General features: G+C 33.3%; 4 protein-coding genes across 7 annotated transcripts; 3 read left to right on the plus strand and 1 right to left on the minus strand.

Annotated features, from left to right (window-relative positions):
• The first annotated feature begins 988 nt into the window (after positions 1–988).
• On the plus strand, positions 989–2,176 carry MAMYB (Duplicated homeodomain-like superfamily protein). Its single transcript, XM_022301694.2, has one exon. The coding sequence runs from the start codon at positions 1,017–1,019 to the stop codon at positions 1,947–1,949; it is 933 nt and encodes a 310-aa protein (XP_022157386.1). The 5' UTR covers positions 989–1,016; the 3' UTR covers positions 1,950–2,176.
• Positions 2,177–4,611: 2,435 nt separating this feature from the next.
• On the plus strand, positions 4,612–5,012 carry LOC111024112 (allyl alcohol dehydrogenase-like protein). Its single transcript, XM_022301717.2, has one exon. It carries the CDS (start codon positions 4,612–4,614, stop codon positions 4,903–4,905), a length of 294 nt encoding a protein of 97 aa, XP_022157409.2. The 3' UTR covers positions 4,906–5,012.
• A 1,089-nt stretch (positions 5,013–6,101) lies between these two features.
• On the minus strand, positions 6,102–8,546 carry LOC111024101 (Vacuolar protein sorting 55 (VPS55) family protein). 2 transcript variants are annotated; one of them, XM_022301703.2, is made up of 6 exons: positions 8,380–8,546; positions 8,176–8,285; positions 7,541–7,661; positions 7,192–7,231; positions 6,806–6,890; positions 6,102–6,707 (listed from the first exon to the last, which is right to left on the minus strand). In XM_022301703.2, the coding sequence occupies exons 3-6, from the start codon at positions 7,625–7,627 to the stop codon at positions 6,515–6,517; spliced, it is 405 nt and encodes a 134-aa protein (XP_022157395.2). In that variant the 5' UTR covers positions 7,628–7,661; positions 8,176–8,285; positions 8,380–8,546; the 3' UTR covers positions 6,102–6,514. The 2 variants fall into 2 exon arrangements, with proteins under 2 accessions (XP_022157395.2, XP_022157399.2); XM_022301707.2 differs by having other exon boundaries at positions 8,172–8,285.
• A 997-nt stretch (positions 8,547–9,543) lies between these two features.
• Positions 9,544–14,474, plus strand: LOC111026156 (Man1-Src1p-carboxy-terminal domain protein). 3 transcript variants are annotated; one of them, XM_022304177.2, is made up of 11 exons: positions 9,544–9,939; positions 10,932–11,059; positions 11,154–11,225; positions 11,460–11,605; positions 11,709–11,823; positions 11,909–11,989; positions 12,265–12,402; positions 13,083–13,170; positions 13,756–13,860; positions 13,999–14,039; positions 14,134–14,474. In XM_022304177.2, exons 1-10 carry the CDS (start codon positions 9,654–9,656, stop codon positions 14,019–14,021), a joined length of 1,182 nt encoding a protein of 393 aa, XP_022159869.1. In that variant the 5' UTR covers positions 9,544–9,653; the 3' UTR covers positions 14,022–14,039; positions 14,134–14,474. The 3 variants fall into 3 exon arrangements, with proteins under 3 accessions (XP_022159869.1, XP_022159870.1, XP_022159868.1); XM_022304178.2 differs by having other exon boundaries at positions 13,759–13,860; positions 13,999–14,474; XM_022304176.2 differs by having other exon boundaries at positions 9,545–9,939; positions 13,999–14,474.
• The last annotated feature ends 5,007 nt before the right edge of the window (positions 14,475–19,481 follow it).

Consider the following 19,481-nt stretch of genomic DNA (forward strand, 5'->3'; position numbering starts at 1 on the left):
CTCAAAAAAATTCAAAGTAGAAGGACTAAAATACACGTTTTGAAAGTAGAATGACGATCAAAATGAACCACGAAACAAGAAGTATTTAAATCTTATTTTTTTCATGCCTCAAATAAAAGCTACATCTCAAATTTCTCCCTCTGATTTCCCTCCCAATTCTTAGAGATGTCTTTCAATGTGATAGTACTCGGTTTTAGTTTCATTAGTGAGGAATCTAGTTGATATGAAGCCTAATCTGTACTTTGTTTCATAGTTTAGGACAATAATTGTTTTTCTTTACTGTGTTATTTAACTTATTTCTATGCTTCATAAAGGCAATTTAAACTTTAACTTTGCTATATAAATATATAAACATAACTCGACTAATTAATTCATCAAGCAGTTTTTTTCATAGGTCGAAAAATCATGACAAACATTAGAAACTAATTAATAATGTGTCTAATTTCTGCAACTACAAAAAATCTGAAAATTTATTTTGTTACCTTTAATATTTTTGTGAGTTACCAAAGCAAGTAAAGGTCAACAGTAATTAATATACATCTCCAACCAAGAGGCTGTGAGTTCGATCTCTCATCCCCACATAATATATTAAATATATATACAGTTCGATCTCTCATTCCCACGTAATATACTAAATATATACATATAAAAGTTGAGTGGTGGTACAATTTGTCTAATAAGTAATTTAACCAACAACTTAATTGTCTTGTCAATTTAAATATATGTTATGTTAGCCAACTAAAATATCGTTCTAAGTGATTAAGATACCTATTTCCGATTATACTACAAACAAAGAAATAATAGGTTCCACTCCTCTGTATTTCTAGTTTCTAATGTGATATTAGAGGAAAATAAAAACCAATAATAAAAAAGTGGAAGAAGAAGGAAGAGTATAAAAAGGAAAAAAAAAGTTAACTTCTTCGTCTCTCTAATCAATGAAACGACGTCGTTTGTATCAGCGCAGACGTATATAAACTCTATGGTCAAACTTTTTAGTTTCTAGCTCTGAACCGAAAATGGAGTTTCTGGACGAAGACGCGAAGCCCAGGTTCCTGTTTCACTCTCGCGCCAATCCATCTTCGGCGACTGAGCTCCGAAACGAACCAGAATCCAGCAAGATCTTTGTCTCAATTTCCGTCTTAATATCTTCCATTTTTCTTGTTCTCTCAATTTTGTTTGTCCAATACGAGCCATTCAGATCCCTCCTCATCTGGATTTCTCTCTCGCTTCTTATCGGCCCCTTCGCCCCCATTTCCATCACCGGCGGCGATATCCGAGTCGGCAGAGGTCCGATTGTCGAAATTCCTAGCGAGGAACCCGAAGTGGAGGACGATCCGAAGAAAAGAGCCGTTCAGAAGCGCTCAAAACCACGTAGATCCGAGGAAGTCGCCGTTGCTGCAGTCGAAGTCGCTGGAAGAACTGATGCGTCTTTGAAGGAGGAAAACAGGAATGGAGCTTTTGGAAGTAATAACAATGGAGTCGGTTTTGCGATCGAGGAGGCGGAGTGGGACGAGGGGGAATTAGGGTTTTTAAAGAAGCAATTGGCGAAGCATCCCGTGGGGAAGCCGCGGCGGTGGGAGATTATTGCGGAGGCGTTTGGCGGAAGGCATAAACTGGAGAGTGTGATTAAGATGGCGAAGGAAATGGGAGAGAAGAAATTAGGTGATGAGGATTCGTATGCACAATTTCTGAAGAAGAGGAAGCCGGTGGATAAGAGAATTGAAAACGTTGATGAAGAACGGGTCGGCGGCGGTGGAACGGCGGACGGATGGAATTCTGTGGAAGACATTGCGTTGCTCAATGCTTTGAAGGCGTTTCCGAAGGAAGCTCCGATGAGGTGGGAGAAGATTGCGGCTGCTCTTCCTGGGAAAACGAAGGCAGCTTGCATAAAAAGAGTTGGAGATTTGAAAAGAGATTTTCGCAATTCCAAAGCTGCCAATGACATTTGAGGAAACAGAAATGGGGTTTAGTAGAGATCAATTTCTTGAACTGCTGTGTCAAACAGGTAACAGAAAATCTTGAATCATCTAATTTTGCCTCTCAGTAGATCATCATTTTTTCCCCTGATACACATTTAATTCGTCATATCAAGTTTACAAGTTACCATTTCATTCCTTCACTGGTTGATTGGATAGATCTATAAGCATTTTCATGTAATGAATTATCGGCTTCACTAGTTTCTTTTGCTTAGAATATTACATCAAATATGTGGAAGAGATTTGAAACTAATATGGGGTAGGAATTTAAAGTTACTAGGTAGAGATAACCTTAACCACTGTGGTATGTTCAGATTGGCCGCCCCTCACTTGTTTGATTCGATCAATATACAATGTTTAGAAAAAGAATTTTAGACTCGTGCCTCGGGGCAAGACTTAAATTTTTTTTGTCTTCCTTGGGTAGAGGCTCAAATTTCTAGGTTCAAGCCTTCTTTGGATTATAAGAGGCTTACACCTCCATGAATACAAAGTAAATTTTTGATCTCATGTAATAGTTAAAAAGAATAGCATTAATTTTTAGTTTCATGCTCCAATTTGGTTGCAACCATAAGGTTAACAAGGATGAATTTGGGATTTTACTGTATGGATGAGTTAGCTGGTAAAATTTTGCAAGTCTGAGTACAAGAGATGAAATTTTGGAGTTTAGATCACAATATCTGATTCTTACTGAGCAAACTGTGAACTCTTTCCCTTTCACATAGCTGGAAATGTTTGTGATTGTTAAGGAGACAATTTATGACACCACAAAGTAGTGAATGGTGTAAATTAGACTTGATAGAACTGAAATATACTGTCTGATTGAGGTTTCTTTTGACCTGTCATAAAAGTTTGTCAATCTTCAAGACTTTGTTTTGAGGTTCCACTTCTATAGTACTAGTCTGCTTAAAGTTATATATCTCAGGACTCGAAAACCTCCGTGTTTTAAGGTTTTTAGAGCTTTGTACGTCCAGGTCTGCCCTGTCTTTGGTATCAATCTGTTTGCAGTTTCCATCACTTTCCATTGGCCAAACCAGAAATTCTTGATATGAGTTCATAGTTAACGTAGAAATCGGCTTCCCAATCCCCCAAATGGCCACACGACCCACCAAATCGAGCAGAGAATGTCTCGTATCAACAAATTCACATGATCTTGGACCATTCTCAGACTCCATGACAAGGGAAGTCCATTAACAATTCTTTGTTATTGAATTCACCTCATCCTTTTTTATCTATTTATATATTTTTTTAAACTTTTTGGTCTAGGGACTGAGTTTTCATAGACAAATGAAATGCATAAGACTTAATCTTAGGAATTCTCAACTCCTCGGTTAATAATTTACTTCCTACTCTCTTTGAGTCGCTCTTCTTGGGGGGGCTGTAATAGGATTAAAGCATAGATTTTTGCCATAGTTCTTGGGGCCGGGCCTAGAAATATTTGATATGTTTTGGATAAAGCCATAAACAGGTTAAAGATCATGAGTTCTTCCTCAACGTTGGTGAAAATGACCCAGAAATGAATGACATTATTTTGGCTTAAATATTGGCCCTTTGATTCGTATATTTTTAAAAAGTAATTATTTTGGTCCCTTCAATTGTATTTACATTTTATTGATATTTCCATTGAAATTTTCATAAAATTTAGACTTCAACCTTTAAAACCTTGGTTCTATTGGGATATGAAATACTACATTAAAAGAGTATTGAATTTTTGCATCATCTCTAATCATCTCTAAGTGGAAGAAATATATTTTAAAAAATAAAAGATAATACTGAGTATTAAATTGGAAAAGAAATTTTGATATAATAATAGTAAGTGATCCTTCCGATAATTAAGCAAATTGGATATCTAACTCACCGAACCCTCCTCTCTTTAGTTTAGGCTACTAGTTGTTTTTGGGTGGGATGACTAATGAATGTGAATTTATTTTTTCTTTGAAGGGAAAATAAATTTACTGTCTTTATGAACTTGAAGGCAATTAATATGTAGTTGTATAGTATATATTTGCACATCTAGATCTAGTCTAGGGTAGAATTCTAACTTAATATGTAGATGTAAGGATATCTACATTTTTAAAAATCGAAAATTCAATTGAATCTCGAATCTCCCACCTGACATTGAACTCAAAAAAGAAAAAAAAAAGTAAATCTTTGAGCCAATCACAACAATTGAATCAAAAAAGAAAAAGAAAATTATAACATAATATTCTAATATGTATCAAGTTATTAAATTTTCTGTCGTAATATAATGCATTGTCTGGATAATTCAAATCGTATTGTAAAAAAAATATAGAGGTGACTGTATATATACCTAATATAGATATAATATTAATATTAATATTTTTTATTTATTTAGAAATGTTAAAATAATTATTTGTTAATGTAAATAATTTTTACGAACTTTTTTTCTTTTTTATAACATTTTCTGAAATCGAACTAAAATTTCTTAATTTAAGTTCGAAAGATTATTTCAAAAAGAAAGAAAGAAAGGGAAAAAAATAAATAAAAGGTTCGAGAGACGGTCGGAAAGACATAAAAAAGAACGCTCCGTCCTGAGCCTTTATCCATTTTAATCAATTCCATCTCCAAAACCCTAAACCAGTTTTCAGTCTCCCTCCGGCGTAATCCTCACTTTCCGATGGGCCTTCTCTCATGGTGGAAAGGCGAAGCAGCTCCATCGGAGTCCAATTCGAAGCCGCAGCCTCCTCTGAAGAATGTATCTCAGCCGGCCGAAGTCCCCGGTCTGAACGGCGCCGTCGAAGTCCCCCGACCGGGCAGTGTGACGGTCTTCGAGTTCGGCTCCGTCTCCTCTTCGTCCGATAAGGTCACGCTCGCCGGATACTGCCCCGTCTCCGACGACCTCGAGCCGTGCCGCTGGGAGATTCTGCCTGCGACCGGCTCCGATGCTCCCCTTTTTCGCGTCGTCTTCTGAGGATGCTTGAGATGTAAGCGAAATTATGATTAAATTCCGAAACGCTTATTCTAGTCGAGCGAACGCTGTGAATTAAAAAGAATTTGAGTAGACTTGTTCTTTTTGCATATGATTGTCGTTGAATTTTCTTGTTTGTTTTCTCTTCTTCGTAGACTGCATTCACGATTTGCATCTCGCAATCTGTGAAATTTGAAATCCGTAATTTTTTCTTTTAAAAGGGAAAAAATTGTTCATCTTTGGAGACGTAAATCCGGGGAAACGGAGTTCTATTTCTTTAAGTCTTAATTGACTCTGTTTTGTGCTTCGCTTTCCTTGAGCCAAGTTGTAGCTCTACTTGAAATTACAGATTCCATGGCTAGCCACCAGAATATGCCTCCATGGATATTTGGGTGTACTATTGAGAAGTTTATGGAATCATTCAATGTTAGCCATTTTTTTTTTAATAAGAAACTGTACTTTTCATTTGAGACAAATGAGAACAGATAAAAACTTTGATTATCGCCGCAAGCTTTTTCGCCCACCAAGCCCTTCTCGAGAAAGAGAAGGAGAATGTTAGCCATTAATTTGTTGCATTTCATTTAGGCCCGTTTACTTGGTAGGAATCAAGACGAGAATCAATCAGATGGAGAATGTAACTAAGAATTAGGAGCCAATTATGTTTACTAGAATTGTTCAGAATTGGAATAGTAACGAAGCATATAAGTTCTGAACATTCGATGGTATTAGGAGGAAAAACTTTACATTCTTGATGGTTTCCAGTATGGTATATGGTGATTACGAGATTCAAATATTCTTCTCTATGGAACTCAAATCTTGCTTGTGATGAATGAATTCTTGACTTAGTAAGTTCACATTGACTACAAATCTAATGATCTTGTTCTCACAAGAATCCTCAGTGAGGGCCAACTTTGTTGTTAATAATCTGATATTTTAAATACAAATGTAGTCATTTTGATTCTTGACATCCTTTTTTAATTTGGATAAGAAACACTCCATTAGTCTAAGAAAGATTGCAGAAGAAAGAAGGGTAAGGAATCGTCACACGAAGCTTCGAGAGCTTACGAAAAGGTTCGAAATTGATGATAACAAAAATTTGAATTGGGCTTTATGGAAAGTTGAAAACAGGTCGAATCTTACCTCTTTCTGAAACTCTAGAGTTATCAGAGGGGGCTAGCTAGCAATTTTACACCGTTGGATGAAAATCTATAAACTGAATTTCATACTTCTATTGAATGGTTATTAAGAGCATACAAATTTGAACTTGCATCCAATAGTAATACATTCGACATGTCTCTATCCACCCTCTTTCGCATTACATACATATCCTATTGAATAGACAAAAAGTTGGATCTACACAAAAGCAGAAGGAAAATTTAAATTCAGAAGGGAGGTAATTAGAACTGTATGATTTTAATTCTAGCAGAGATGGAGGCAATAAGAATACTTGACGATGATTATAGACATTGACGAACATTGAATGTTGGATCACGTTGACTTGTTGAAGTAGTTCACACTTCAAACACATTGGTGTACGTAGAACTGATTATGGAAGTGTCTGAGGGTTTTAAAAACGGTTTCTTCTACATGGGTACTTCGAGGGATATACGTCTCAGAGTGTATTGTAGTCATCTTCATTACTCATCCATAGATAACACAAAATGGCCACCACAAAGACTAAAAGGGACGAGAGATCCAGTGCAAGTGCTCCCCAGCCGATAATATTAGCATGCTTCAAAATTACAGGTATTGCAATGCTTCCAACCGTTGAAGCTCCAGTTAAAAATTTAGTCGCATTCACCCAGCTATTTCGTTAATCGTTAAAAATAAACGTGTTATAGAGTCTACGCATGGGTTTTATCTGTCTGGGATTGAGAATGAAGTATGATGATCAGAAACAAACCTGTCTCCAGATTCAGAAGATAGTGAGGAAGTATCGGAGCCAGCGAAAAACAGCAAAGGCATTGGGAGAAGAATGTACATAATCACTGCAAGAATAATGAAATGAAATTACGGTCAGCAACGTTATTTTCTAAATTGAATTGACTTTGATTGCTTGCAAGAGTGAAGATTGTTATCAGTTGTCTCCAGAAAGTACTGAAAGGAAGCAGCTTTCCTTACAAAAACAACTCATGTTATATCCTATTAACACAAACCAGAATGGCTTTGTTTTGCTACAAAATCTTCCCAGTAATATGGCATGACCACTGAAGCAAATTTGGTATCAACTGCTGAGAAAATTACAAAGACATTACACATTGGGTTATAACAGACATTTTTCAGTCTTACCACTAAGCAATGGCCACCAGTTACTGTACAAAACACATGCCTGTCATTACACAAAAATGAAGAATTCAGAAATCTGGAGAAGAATTAGTAAAGGATCCTACATAACTAAATAACTAAAGCCCCTGTGAAAAATTTACAATATCAAAATGGTGAAAATATTGAGCAAATATTTGTCTAAGATTCTTTTTTATTCGCGTGTCCGAATCAGCTTGCGTGTACCTCGACTAATCACGGACCAACTGCTTAACCCTACCACATTTTGTTGACAAAAAAAACTCGTAGGAGTATACAATCCCTCCAGAAATCACAAGAAAACTCGTAGTCCAGGTCAAAGAAAGATTCTACTAACCAAAAACTGCAATACAATCCCTCCAGAAACCAAGACTCCTAGTGTTACAAGTTTGCTCATGTGCCAGCAGTATCCCAGGTCTGCCATCAGGTAGCTCTCCTCACTTCATTAAGGAAAACAGCTGAAATACACATTTCCAAGATTAAGGATCGAAAGTAAGGCAAGAGGTGCTGGTATGGTGAATGGATAATTTGAGTGGATGATAAAATGGTAGACTTGCAAATCCGTGATGCAAAGACTATTGAAGTAGTTTTTCATTCTCTGTGCTCGTAATTTTATTCAGTTTTATCCAGAAATCACATTCTTTCAATTTTAGAAGTTGCGTCTTTTCCAAAGCTAGATAAATAGTAGTTTGCAAGTTATTTTCTAATCCTTTCGGTGTTTTCCCATCTCAAACAGGCTTAGAAAGTGAAAAACAAATCAAGAATTCAAAATATATGAATGCAAATTTGTTTCCAATTGAGATCAGACTCTCGAATGAACTCGAAAGTAAAACGAATTCCGAACTAAATTCCTAAGGTTTTCCCAATTTCACATGATTTCAGCTCTACTTCATTAATATCTCGATTCAGAATCAGAAGAACATTCGCCATTGACGCAAACAGGAACAAAGGCAGAAAATGGAGAATACCTACTTTCCGTCAAAAAGAGCAGACAGCGACGAAATTAACCACTTCGTCTCCAACGAAATCGAAAGGCTCTGAAAACGATTACTAGGAACAAGTATTTCAAACTGGTCCGGAATCTGCGACGAACATAGAGTGAGACGATGGAATTGGAGCGGAAGACATAGAAAACCTGAGAAAAGCATGGCGGAGAACAGGATACGGCGAGCTCACCGGCCGTTTGGGAAGAGGTGGAGTGAAAATAATCGGAGAATTCAGGTGCGCCCTTCCATTGATCTGCTTACTTCAAGCGTAAGCGTATCCCTCGCTGGGAAAATTCCATTTGGAAAAAAGTTTCAACTTCAACTGCTACCCTTTGTGGGTCGGTCCGTTCCGTTGGATGAGGATTGAGGATCATATAACTTTTGCTAATATCTTTTTACCGTGGTAAGTTAAATTACACTTTCCTAACTTCTAATTTGGTTACGGATTTTTACTACCACTTGGCTTCGGGCAAGAATTCGAATTCATACTTTCGGAGATAGTGATATTCATTTTCGCTTTTAGTTAGCTACGAATAATCCGTTAACTCTTTTGTTTTTAAATTTATGTTTTTTATTTTTATGTTTTGAGAAAAATAAATTTAAGTTTTTAGTCAAATTTCATGAAAAAAAAGTTTTGTAAATTATTAGTGGTGTTTTAAAATTTTCTAAGTTAGATTTTTCAAATGCTTTTAAAAAATAAATAGAAAAACAAAAAATGAATAAGACTGTTTTAATTTTTTTAGTACAATAAGTGGAGGTGGAGATCGATCTCACAGTTAGATTGGAAATATATACAAATTAGTTAAAAGTAGAAAATATATATATATATATATATATATATATATATATCAAATCCGCGTTTGATTTCTATAATTTTAAAATTTAATTTGATCCACAATTTGTGGTTATGTGGTAAGTAATGAGATTATGATTTTTTTAGTACAACTTATAAGGGTGGAGGAACGAACTCACAATCTCTTGGTTGGAGATATATGTAAATTAGCATCGAGCTATGCTTACTTTAGGACGAGGTTGTAATTTTTAATTAAACTTAACTACCTATATATTAGAGTTTCGATTGGAGTTAAAAATGTAGAAAACAAGGTAGATTTTAGAGTGGGTTAAATAATAAAACTAAATTTAGAGCCTAGAGTTTAACCAAAAAAAAAAAAAAATATATATATATATATATATATATAAAGAGTTCAATTATTAAGAAATCTATATTTAACTAAAAATATAAATTTATGGGTTATATGGGTGAACTGGAGCGAAGGGTAATTTGGTCAATGAGAACAACAAAATTCAATTGGAGGTCATTTTAACGAAGCCCACTTATCCAAAAAAGAAAGAAAAATTAAAGAAAGAAAAGAAAGAAAGAAAAATTAAAGAAAGAAAAGAGGCAAAGGAAAGAAACTCGAGAGGAGGCAGGACGTGAAGAAGATTGAAGAACAGCGTTGATCGATGTCTTCAACTCCGAAGAGGCGAAAGAAACTCAAGCCAAATCCGGACTCCGATGCCGGTTCTAAAGGCGATTCTTCTGCTTCATCTTCTACAGTGTTGCTGAAGTCTCTCAAGCAACCGCCTCGCGATTTCTTTCCCTCCGAGAACGATCTCATTAGGCTAATTACTGTACTTTTCATCGCCTGCTTGGTTTTTCTGAGCTGTAACTTCTTCGTATCTAGACTCGCGAGTCGCCGCCCGGAGCCTTTCTGCGACACTGACGCCGATTCCTTGGACTTGCTTTCTGGTAAGTAATGGCATTGTTACCTTCCTCGTGTATTTGGTGTTTTAAGAAAAGCGAAGATGAGGAAACTGAAAATGATGTTGGTGAACGCGCTGCAAGCTCTTTTTTGGATGTTCTACATGTAAACGGGTTTGTGTTGGTTGGTCATTTCTAGTTTTTGTTGGTTTTCTAGCATATGTTTTTTCTGTGTGATGTGATATTTTGTTTCTTTACGATTTGGATGCATATTTTAGGTCACTTTTTCTCATTGCATTTAGTTTTTCTATGCCAACAAGAATTCTGGTCACATGAAATGATGTTTTCACTTTTGAGTATAATGGCGCCACGAGCTAGTACGCTTTGTTATGGTAGAAGTAGAATGTGGAGCCAGAGGAAACTGACGTGGGCGGCAGTAGAACCCGAGTGCCAGTGCTTGATCTAATCATGTCAATTTTTTAGCCATTTTAGAGTGCTGAGAATCGCACCTTGATTAATCCGGTGTTTAATTGTCTGTGGAATATTTAAAATTAACTTTTGATCTATCATATTGTGCTGTACAGTTAGTTATAGAACTTCAATACCAACTGTGTGCTTGTTTATTTTCTCATCAGGAAAATACCTACGTGATCATTGAATGAGGAAGTAACTTTAAAATTTTCAATTTCTTAAATGGTTTCTCGACTTGGAAACGTATATTTGTTTTATTTCAATTGTCAACTTGCTCTTTGGATATTTTGTAAACTTTGTCTAGAGATGAAGTAAACGTAAAATGTATTTTTTTTTTATCCTCTTTGTTCACATGGCATCTTCTGTTTTTCTGTAAAAACTTAGCAGCCTTTCTATTTCATTTTACCCTAAAATTTTCTTCTTATAATATTCCGTTTATTCTTATACATTCTCCAAGTTGAATGTACAGCCAATTTTGTTAATTTAATACGAATCAATCTGTTGATGTTCATTGTTTTGGTTTTTGTCTGGTAGTTCCATATTTCTCCTCAAAAAGTATCTTATTTCAGATGCTTGCAAGCCTTGTCCAAGTCATGGAGAATGCCGTGGAGGTGAGTTGGAATGTGTTCGTGGTTATAGAAAGCACGGAAGGTTATGCATAGAAGATGGAGTAATCAATGAAGCAGTTAAGAAACTTGTATGTAATGAGATTTTTTCCCTGGTAACTGTTGTTCTATTTTTCTCTCTTTTTCTCTGTCATAACTTCACACTTGTTCGTAACATTGTTTCAGTCAGAATGGCTAGAATCTCACCTCTGTGAAGCAAATGCCAAGTTCATGTGCGATGGAGTTGGGACAGTCTGGGTTTGTTATCTTGATGTCCCTATAAAAATTTTCTCTTTTATGTTTATTTCCCTCTCCGATAGCTCTCAAGCCTTTGCCCTTCTTTTTGTGTGGCACTTCTATTTCTCTTAATGAAAGACTTCTTTCTTATTAAGTGTTAAATTTAATCAGGCAAATTTAGCTGCACGTTTGATTTGGATGGACCAAGTATTTTTGTTGTTAGCATACGTAGTTTCAATTTGAATTCATTATCAGGTTAAAGAGGATGATATATGGGATGATTTAGATGGTCAAGCACTGGTGGAAAACATTGGCTCTGACAACACCACTTTTATGTATGCGAAGAGAAAGGCATTGGAAACTATTATTGGGTTATTTCAGACACAGCAAAATTCTCTTGGGTATGCCATTCAATATTTGTATAAAGCCTGAAGTTTAGTGGAAACAATGTATCATTTGATTGAATATGTGCTGATTGAATTTATTTGATTCCTTCTTGTTTAGGATCGAGGAATTGAAATGTCCAGATCTGCTGGCTGAAAGTTACAAGCCATTTACTTGCCGTATTCATCATTGGGTTTTGAAGCATGCTTTTGTTGTTTTGCCAGTTTTCTTACTGGTATTCTACTCTACAAGGGAGCTTTGAACTCATTAGGTTTTAGTTGCAATATGTTGAAGCTAGTTGATGATATTGAGATGTACAGCTTGTGGGATGCACTTGGTTACTATGGAAACTTTACCGGAGACAACATCTAACAAATAGAGCTGAAAATCTGTACAACCAGGTATAAGGCCGTGGCTTTTTCAATTTTATTTTTTGAATAGTTCTTTTTCTTTTCATGATTTGCTTAGTCGTGAGGTTGGTTCTGGTTCTTAAATTAAGCTGAATCATGTCCTCTCAAGTCTCATCATGCATTGTCAGTGGGTTGTGTGATTAAATTTGTATATATTTAGATTGTCCTCTAGTATCAAGAAAATAGAAGTGTAAGACTTTTTCCAGCGACTAATTGGTTCCACTAGATTTTTCATTCTAGCGCTGAACTCTCTGTCTTCCTCACAGGTCTGCGAAATACTTGAGGAAAATGCTTTGATGTCAAAGAGAATAAGTGGTCAATGTGAATCATGGGTTGTTGCATCCAGGTTACGCGACCATCTTCTTTTGCCACGAGAGAGGAAGGATCCTTTGTTATGGAGGAAGGTATGATGTCCCTCCTGGACTTTCTCATTATGTGTTATTTCATTACATTTAGAATAAATTTATCTTATACCAAATGTGAAGAACAATTGATCTTGGATCCTTAGGAGCTATCAAGCTATTAATTATTTCTTCATCTATTTTAGTATTGCGTGATTTTTTAATATAAAATTTTTTCTGAAGTAACAGTCTGGTTGGTGGTTGGAGTTCTTAATATTTGGTAACAGAGTTTGCCATACTACTTGGGACATTCAAATCCATTGAAACCTGCCTAAAAAGTTAGAAATAATTTCATTTTTCTTTTTTCAACTTCAGATGCCATATATGAGGAAGAGGAATGGATTCTGAATTTTTGATGAATGAATCTTTCTATGACTCTAGCCATGGCTAAAATTTGGAATCCAACTAGTCCAAGTAATTGCCCAAGATGCTACCTTATTAAGTGTTAATAAACTCCATCAAGGAAGAGATCATATAGTCTGTTTGTCCTCTCCATATGCCAATTTGCAATCACTTAACTTGATGTTCTCCCTGATGCTTTCCCTTGTACTTTTTGTTTTTGGCCACACGCAAGTTCAACGAGACTGTTTTGTTTCTTGTAAATTTTATAAGTTCGTCTATTTGAGTAAAGTTTGACATTAATTTATTATATGTTTCCATGGTTTCTCTGATTTCTCTTTTAGGTAGAGGAATTGGTTCAGGAAGACTCACGAATAGATCGCTACCCAAGACTGGTCAAGGGTGAAGGAAAAGAAGTATGGGAATGGCAAGGTATGAAAATATTGCCCTTTCTTTTCATTTCTTTTTCGTCATATGGAATGTAATAATTTCATTAATTAATGAAATGAAATTGTGATGATTGGATTAGGAATCCAACCCTGAAGAGAACATGTATATTATAATAATATAACTCTGATTAATTTCTAAACTGTCACATTATCTTTATTTACCTGTTTAATAGATTATGATATAGGCAAACATTTGAAGTCACATGTAGTAGTTAAATATTGAATTTTCAAATGGATTTGGGTTCAATTAATTGAATAATGAAAAATTAATAATGAGTAGGGCTAAGATAAGTTTTTATGCAAAGTTGAGAACCAGAATAGAACATTTTAAAGTCGAAAGATAAAGATAAAAATAAAATGTTGGACAATTTAGTAATGAGTACGAAAGTTCAAAGACCAAAATTAGTAATTAAACCTATTTTTAAAGCTCAGAAGCACTAATAGGTATGTTGGAGGTTCACGTGTATGATACTTTTGCATTGACTGTCGTCTCTAATCGAGTTCTTGTTGGGTGAGTGCAATCTTCTATCTTCACTATATTCTGAATGTCCATTTTCCTGGTGAACAGTAGAAGGTTCTTTGAGTTCTTCAAAGGAAAAGAGACTGGCAAGCAAATTAAGTTCCAGGGTGGCGATGGAAGTAAATTCTGACCGAATATACCGTAAAGTGGATGGTGAGTCGTGTTACAATCTTTAACGCGTATATATGTTTGGTCGAGTTACGGAATTGGTTTTTACTCCATTCTCATTCAGTCAACTTCACAAATCTCTGCCAGTAATATAGTTTTGAAATGTAACTAAACCATGTGCAGAGCCGAAGCCAGTAGTTTCGTGACATGGCGCTCATTGGAGAGTATGCTGTCTATTTAGAGCTAGCTTAGCTGGAGAATCAGAACAGGTACAAGTTTAGCAATTAAGCTCTAAGGTCCATAATTATTATGTTTCAGGCTTTTGGCTGCTGAGTGAAGTACTTTTAAGGAAGCAGTTTCTGCTGGGGCAACTGGGGCAACTGGGGCTTGTAGTGTACAGGTACTGGAATAGTTTTTTTTTTTTTTTTTCCTAATCGAAGCTTTGCTCTCCTTTTTAAGAGTTCATGTGTCCGACTCAGACCTGAGAGACATCAAGAGTTTTATTATTAAGCTCACTTAAAGGTTCAAACATACATCCTCTAAGTAGGTGTTACACAGGACCGTGTACCCTTGCCAATGGGAAGAAGTTTGAGGACAAAAAATAGTTAAGGATTATATATGAGCAGTAAATGAAATTGTTTTCTACTTTTATTTATTTATATTAATTTTGAAAATTGACTTCCAAAGAGACCTTTTAAGTTTTAAGTTCTAATTAGATGCTCCCACCTTTCGCTATGAAATACTTCTTGGATAGACATTGTGGAATAAATGCTCTTGTGAAGGAAACATTAAACATCTTTTCTTGTGATTTGTTTTAAGTTGATTTATTTAGTTCTCGTTTGATTACAAATTTTCTTTTAGGTTTTAAAACTTATGTTTGTTTCTCGTAATTTCATTGGTATATTTTTCACTTAAAAAAAAACTTTTGAACTCTTAGTCAAATTTTAAATACAAAAAATACTTTTTTTTAAGAGTTGATTTGATGACCATTTTATTTTTTATTTTTGTTTTGAAAATTAAGATCGTAAATACTACTTTCACCTATGTATTTATTTGTTTTGCTTTCTATATTTTAAAAATATTTTCAAAATCTAAGTCAATTTTGAAAAAAAAAAGTAGTTTTAAAAAACTTTCAAGTGTGTTTAAAAAAAAAAAGTGAAAATAAACCAAAGAAATTGTGAGCAAACAAAAACAAGAATAATTTTAAAAGACAAAATTAAAATTGAAATGGTTATCAAACATGATTCAAGTTTTTATAATTTGGCTTGGATTTTGAAATTTTTTTTAATTAACCTAAATAAAGATGGCGTTTATATGTTTCCTTTTCAAAAATATGTAATTGAAAACAAAATGTTTATAGAAATTCACTGATTTAAGAAAAAGGCTATTATATTTTAGCCATGTAAATATGTTTCTCAACGGTACGATGAGATAACAGAGTTGGTCAATCTTTTTATTTTTATGAATTCAGTTTGTATAGTAATTAAGTTTTGAGTTTTATATTTATAATAATTTATTTGATACTGTAGATTTGTCATTTCCATAGATTATATAACTCTAAATTCAAATAACATGGATTCAGGCCTCATTGTGTTTATCGTTAAATTAATAAAAATGTGCAGACAAAACATAAGTTACATAAATTAAAATATTTGCAACTCATTCTTTTATATAATCTTAACACATGTAACATATATTCAATATTTTCCATTTTAAAACGTCCTGATTAAGTTGCGTCGAACAATAAAAAAAAAAAAAAAAAGTTTCTCCAGTTATGCTTTAAAATGTTGGATGAAATTATTGGGTTAAAATTTTAAAGCTTTATAAAATAGCAGTCTATACAAAATAGGGGTGTTAAAAAAATTCGATAGACCCGAAAAAATCGATCAATCCAATCTAATCCTAATGGTTTGGGTTGAGTTAAAAACTTATTTGGAATGTTCAAATAAATGAAAATTCTATAAGTTGAGTTAGTTTAATGGTTAACTTAAAATAAGTTTGAGTTGAATCGAACCGAATCAAGTTATTACTAATTTTAAAATTATTTATTTTACACGCCACAAAAATTATATATAGTTATATTTATTTTAATGTTATTTCTTTTAATAATTCTTTATGGACTATTCATTCTACAATGGTTTTTAAAAATAATTTTTTAGGTTTTTAGAGTGTATTTTCTCATCATATATATAAATAAACATCAACTTATAGATCTGGATCCGGAGTCAACAATATTTAAATAAACGTTTAAAATATTATCATTTACTATTTTTGTTATATAACTTTGAATAAGTGATCCGAATGACTCGAACAACCCACCTAATTCAAATCTTTCGTAGTTGGGTTGAGTTTGGTTAAATTGTTTATTAAGTGGTATTTTGGTTGAATAAATTTACAACTCGAACAATTGGACTAGATCAAAACACATGAACACTAATAATATAATATAAGATAAGGTACAAACTAGTTAATGAAATCAACATAACTGATTACACGATCGACACTCAAAATGTTTTAAAATGAGTCAATAGATGAGGAGCAAGCTTTAGACAAGAAAGTTGGATTTGGTGTGAGCCAAAAGTTGGATGGTTTGAGCATTTTGCAATCAGCAGAAGAGTTTGAGAAGGAAGATGACAAATGCTTCATCACCGGACACTGTTGACAAAGATACGTTTACCTGTCTGTGATCTTTCTGGGTCCCACTTGTGGCAGAAAGCTTTACCAAGTTGCCACGCTGGACCAATGAAATCAAACCTTCACGTACCTCGAAAATTTATGTGGACATTCAAACTCCGGATCTCATAGTTTGATATTTTGATCAATTAAGCTATGTTCTAATAGGATGTTCTTTTTTGTTTATACAATAAATAGAAAAAATAGATCTCACCTTATTTTTAATACAATATTCATGTGACAAGTAATGAGAAAGAGAGTATGGTATTTCGCCGTATTAAAAATTTTTTTGTTAGTAATTATTTATTGTATCATTTAATTTTCTTACAGTTCTTTTGGAATTGTCCACTAGTTCGCTAGAATTAGAAGTTGGAAAACATTTTTCGATTTTTTGACCGGTTTACGGTATAATTTTAGTTAGCTTTCTTTTTTCATATTTTATTTCACAAGGTTGATTCTTTTTAAGAGTAGAATATTACTATTACGAAGATGGAGACTCAAACCATCTTACAAATTTAAGTAATTATCTTAGTCACAATTTACTAAACCAAAAATAGAAAAAAAAAACATTCACTTTGGTTGTATAACTAGTTTGAATAACAATATTTTTTGTGAGAGTAAAAATAATAATGATAATGAATCATGCAACTGAGGAATGCTTAAGCTCACAATTAAAATAAATATAATAATGCGATCTCTAAATAAATATAATAATGTGATCTCTAAAATGGATATTTGAAATCATTGGAGAAACCATACCATGAGATGAGTAACAACATTTGCTAAAAGCCAACTCCATGATTAAAAATTTGAACTCTTGAATTATTTTTATTTGATTTAAATTGGATAAGTGGATTTGCTTTAATGATGAGAACACTTTGGAGTGTTCTTGACACACATAACAACCAAATCAATTTTAATTTAACTACTAATAGTACTTCGAAATTACCACTCCAACATCATAGTACACTTCAACTTTATTTCAGCATTTTTTTCCTTATATAAAAAAAAAAAATTATGCAAGACATAAACTAACTACTCATATAATTGCACAAAGTAAAAGTAAAAATATGTATGGGTGAGGGATCTACTCACAATCTCTTAATTTGAGATATATGTTAATTACTGCTAAGTTATACTTATTTTGATGAATAAGATTCCCACTTGACTACAATAGATAACCACTATTGGTGAAAACGTGTACAGAGAAAACTCGTATATATTACCTTGAAAACATGTACATCGTACGCGAGTTCTCTCAAATAGTGTACAATGTACACAATTTACTTGGAAAACGTGTACATTGTACACTATTTGAGAGAATTCGCGTACGATGTACATGTTTTCAAGGTAAATCGTGTATAATATGGTTTCCCTCAAATCGCGTACAACGTACACGATTTATAATTTCCAATTAGTCTTCACCTACCACATCAAATTCAAGCGGACACGTGTAACTCGAGTACATTGCCCACAAATTTTGACTTTGACCATAAGTCAATAGTTTTTTAACATACCCTTCAAATTTATATTATTTTATTTATATTTTTTTTAATTTATTTTTTAAATTACATTATTTATGAAATTAGTCCCTCTTACCTAAAAACTAAACATGAGATTGGTTGGGTTGAGTGGTTACCAAATGAATTAAATTTTAGAGACCAAGATTAATTAAAAACTTTAGAGACTAAAATAAAAATAGTAAGTCAAACCTTTAACATAAATATGGTTAAGGTATTACTAACTCACTTTCAAGTTTTTTTTAGTACAAATAAATTCTTCTAGACGACTTTTAAGTCATGAATGGGAAGCAAGGATGTGCACATGGCCTTTCGAGAGGTGAGTATGACATTCGAACTCTCTTTTATTTCTAATTTTCTCTATTTTGAGTTGAATTTCATTTTCGTGAGTAGTATGGTCCTATTATTAGGGTGTACTATGTCATTGCATACCAATTATCGATGAGCTATACTCGCTTTGACACGTCACTTGTCATTTGGTACTATCCAACTTGAAAGTCATATTATTTGATGCAACAATTTTCACTAGAAAAAGCATGGCAAAAGTTTAAGAAGGAAAAATATAGGTAACCAACTTGACTTAGTTTGTCATTAGAATCAAATAATTGAATGATGATTTGAATATGAAGTTGATGAAAATGATTTTTGATTCCTTCGAATCTAAGATATTGTATCCTCGACATGACATTGATAGTAAATCCATGGAAAAAATTTAACCACGCACAAACATGTTTAATGTGATTGGTAGTAAATCCATGGAAGAAATTTAACCACGCACACACATGCTTAATGTGGCTGAAAAATTCCCGTTCGATGACTCATTTTTTTTCAACTCAAATAATAGACTTTCAGTTTTGGTTCATTTTTGTCTTTGTACTTTTAAAACATATATTTTGTTGTTCTACTTTTAAATTTTTTTTTTTTTTAATATTGTACTTTCAAAGTGTCTGTTTTGGTGCTTGTACTCTTAAAAAGTTTGAATTGATTCATGTTTGCCAAGTTTTTAAATTTTAGACACAAACAAAATAATTTAATATAAATTTATGACTATACAATTTTAAGATAGAAGTTTCATGTTAAAAATATGATTAAAAAAAAAGATAAAAATAAAACGAAATAGATAACCATTTCGTTTTCTATTTTTTATTTTTGTTTTTTTTAAATTGTTCGATAGCACATTCAATTTTCAGTTTTTTGTTTTTCAAATTTAATTTTTTCTTCTAATACTCAACTTTTTTTTTCTTTCTCATATTTATCTCTAAAAAAATTCTTTTCTCATTCTAAATTTTTTTCCATCCTAAATTTCTCTCAACAAAATTTATTTTATCTCTCTAAAATTTTTATAATTTGAATATTTATTATTATCGGTCTCTCTTCAAATTTGTCATCTCTATATAATTTTATTTTTATTTTTTATTTTAACAGATCATTTTCATTTCTCTCTCCAAAAATTTAACATTTTTCCAAACTTTT

This window comes from Momordica charantia (genome assembly GCF_013281855.1).
Source record: "Momordica charantia cultivar OHB3-1 chromosome 6 unlocalized genomic scaffold, Mcharantia_2.0 BLBB01000006.1, whole genome shotgun sequence".
In the NCBI taxonomy this organism is placed as follows: Eukaryota; Viridiplantae; Streptophyta; class Magnoliopsida; order Cucurbitales; family Cucurbitaceae; genus Momordica; species Momordica charantia.

Coding starts and splice junctions, on each gene's coding strand:
- MAMYB (XM_022301694.2), top strand. CDS start 1,017: ATGGAGTTTCTGGACGAAGACGCGAAGCCCAGGTTCCTGTTTCACTCT.
- LOC111024112 (XM_022301717.2), top strand. CDS start 4,612: ATGGGCCTTCTCTCATGGTGGAAAGGCGAAGCAGCTCCATCGGAGTCC.
- LOC111024101 (XM_022301703.2), bottom strand. CDS start 7,627: ATGGCAGACCTGGGATACTGCTGGCACATGAGCAAACTTGTAACACTA. Junction 6,891..7,191: donor CTGGTGGCCATTGCTTAGTG/GTAAGACTGAAA, acceptor TTATTCTTGCAG/TGATTATGTACATTCTTCTC. Junction 6,708..6,805: donor TCTTCTGAATCTGGAGACAG/GTTTGTTTCTGA, acceptor TTAACGAAATAG/CTGGGTGAATGCGACTAAAT.
- LOC111026156 (XM_022304177.2), top strand. CDS start 9,654: ATGTCTTCAACTCCGAAGAGGCGAAAGAAACTCAAGCCAAATCCGGAC. Junction 11,226..11,459: donor ATGGAGTTGGGACAGTCTGG/GTTTGTTATCTT, acceptor ATTCATTATCAG/GTTAAAGAGGATGATATATG. Junction 13,171..13,755: donor AGAAGTATGGGAATGGCAAG/GTATGAAAATAT, acceptor CCTGGTGAACAG/TAGAAGGTTCTTTGAGTTCT.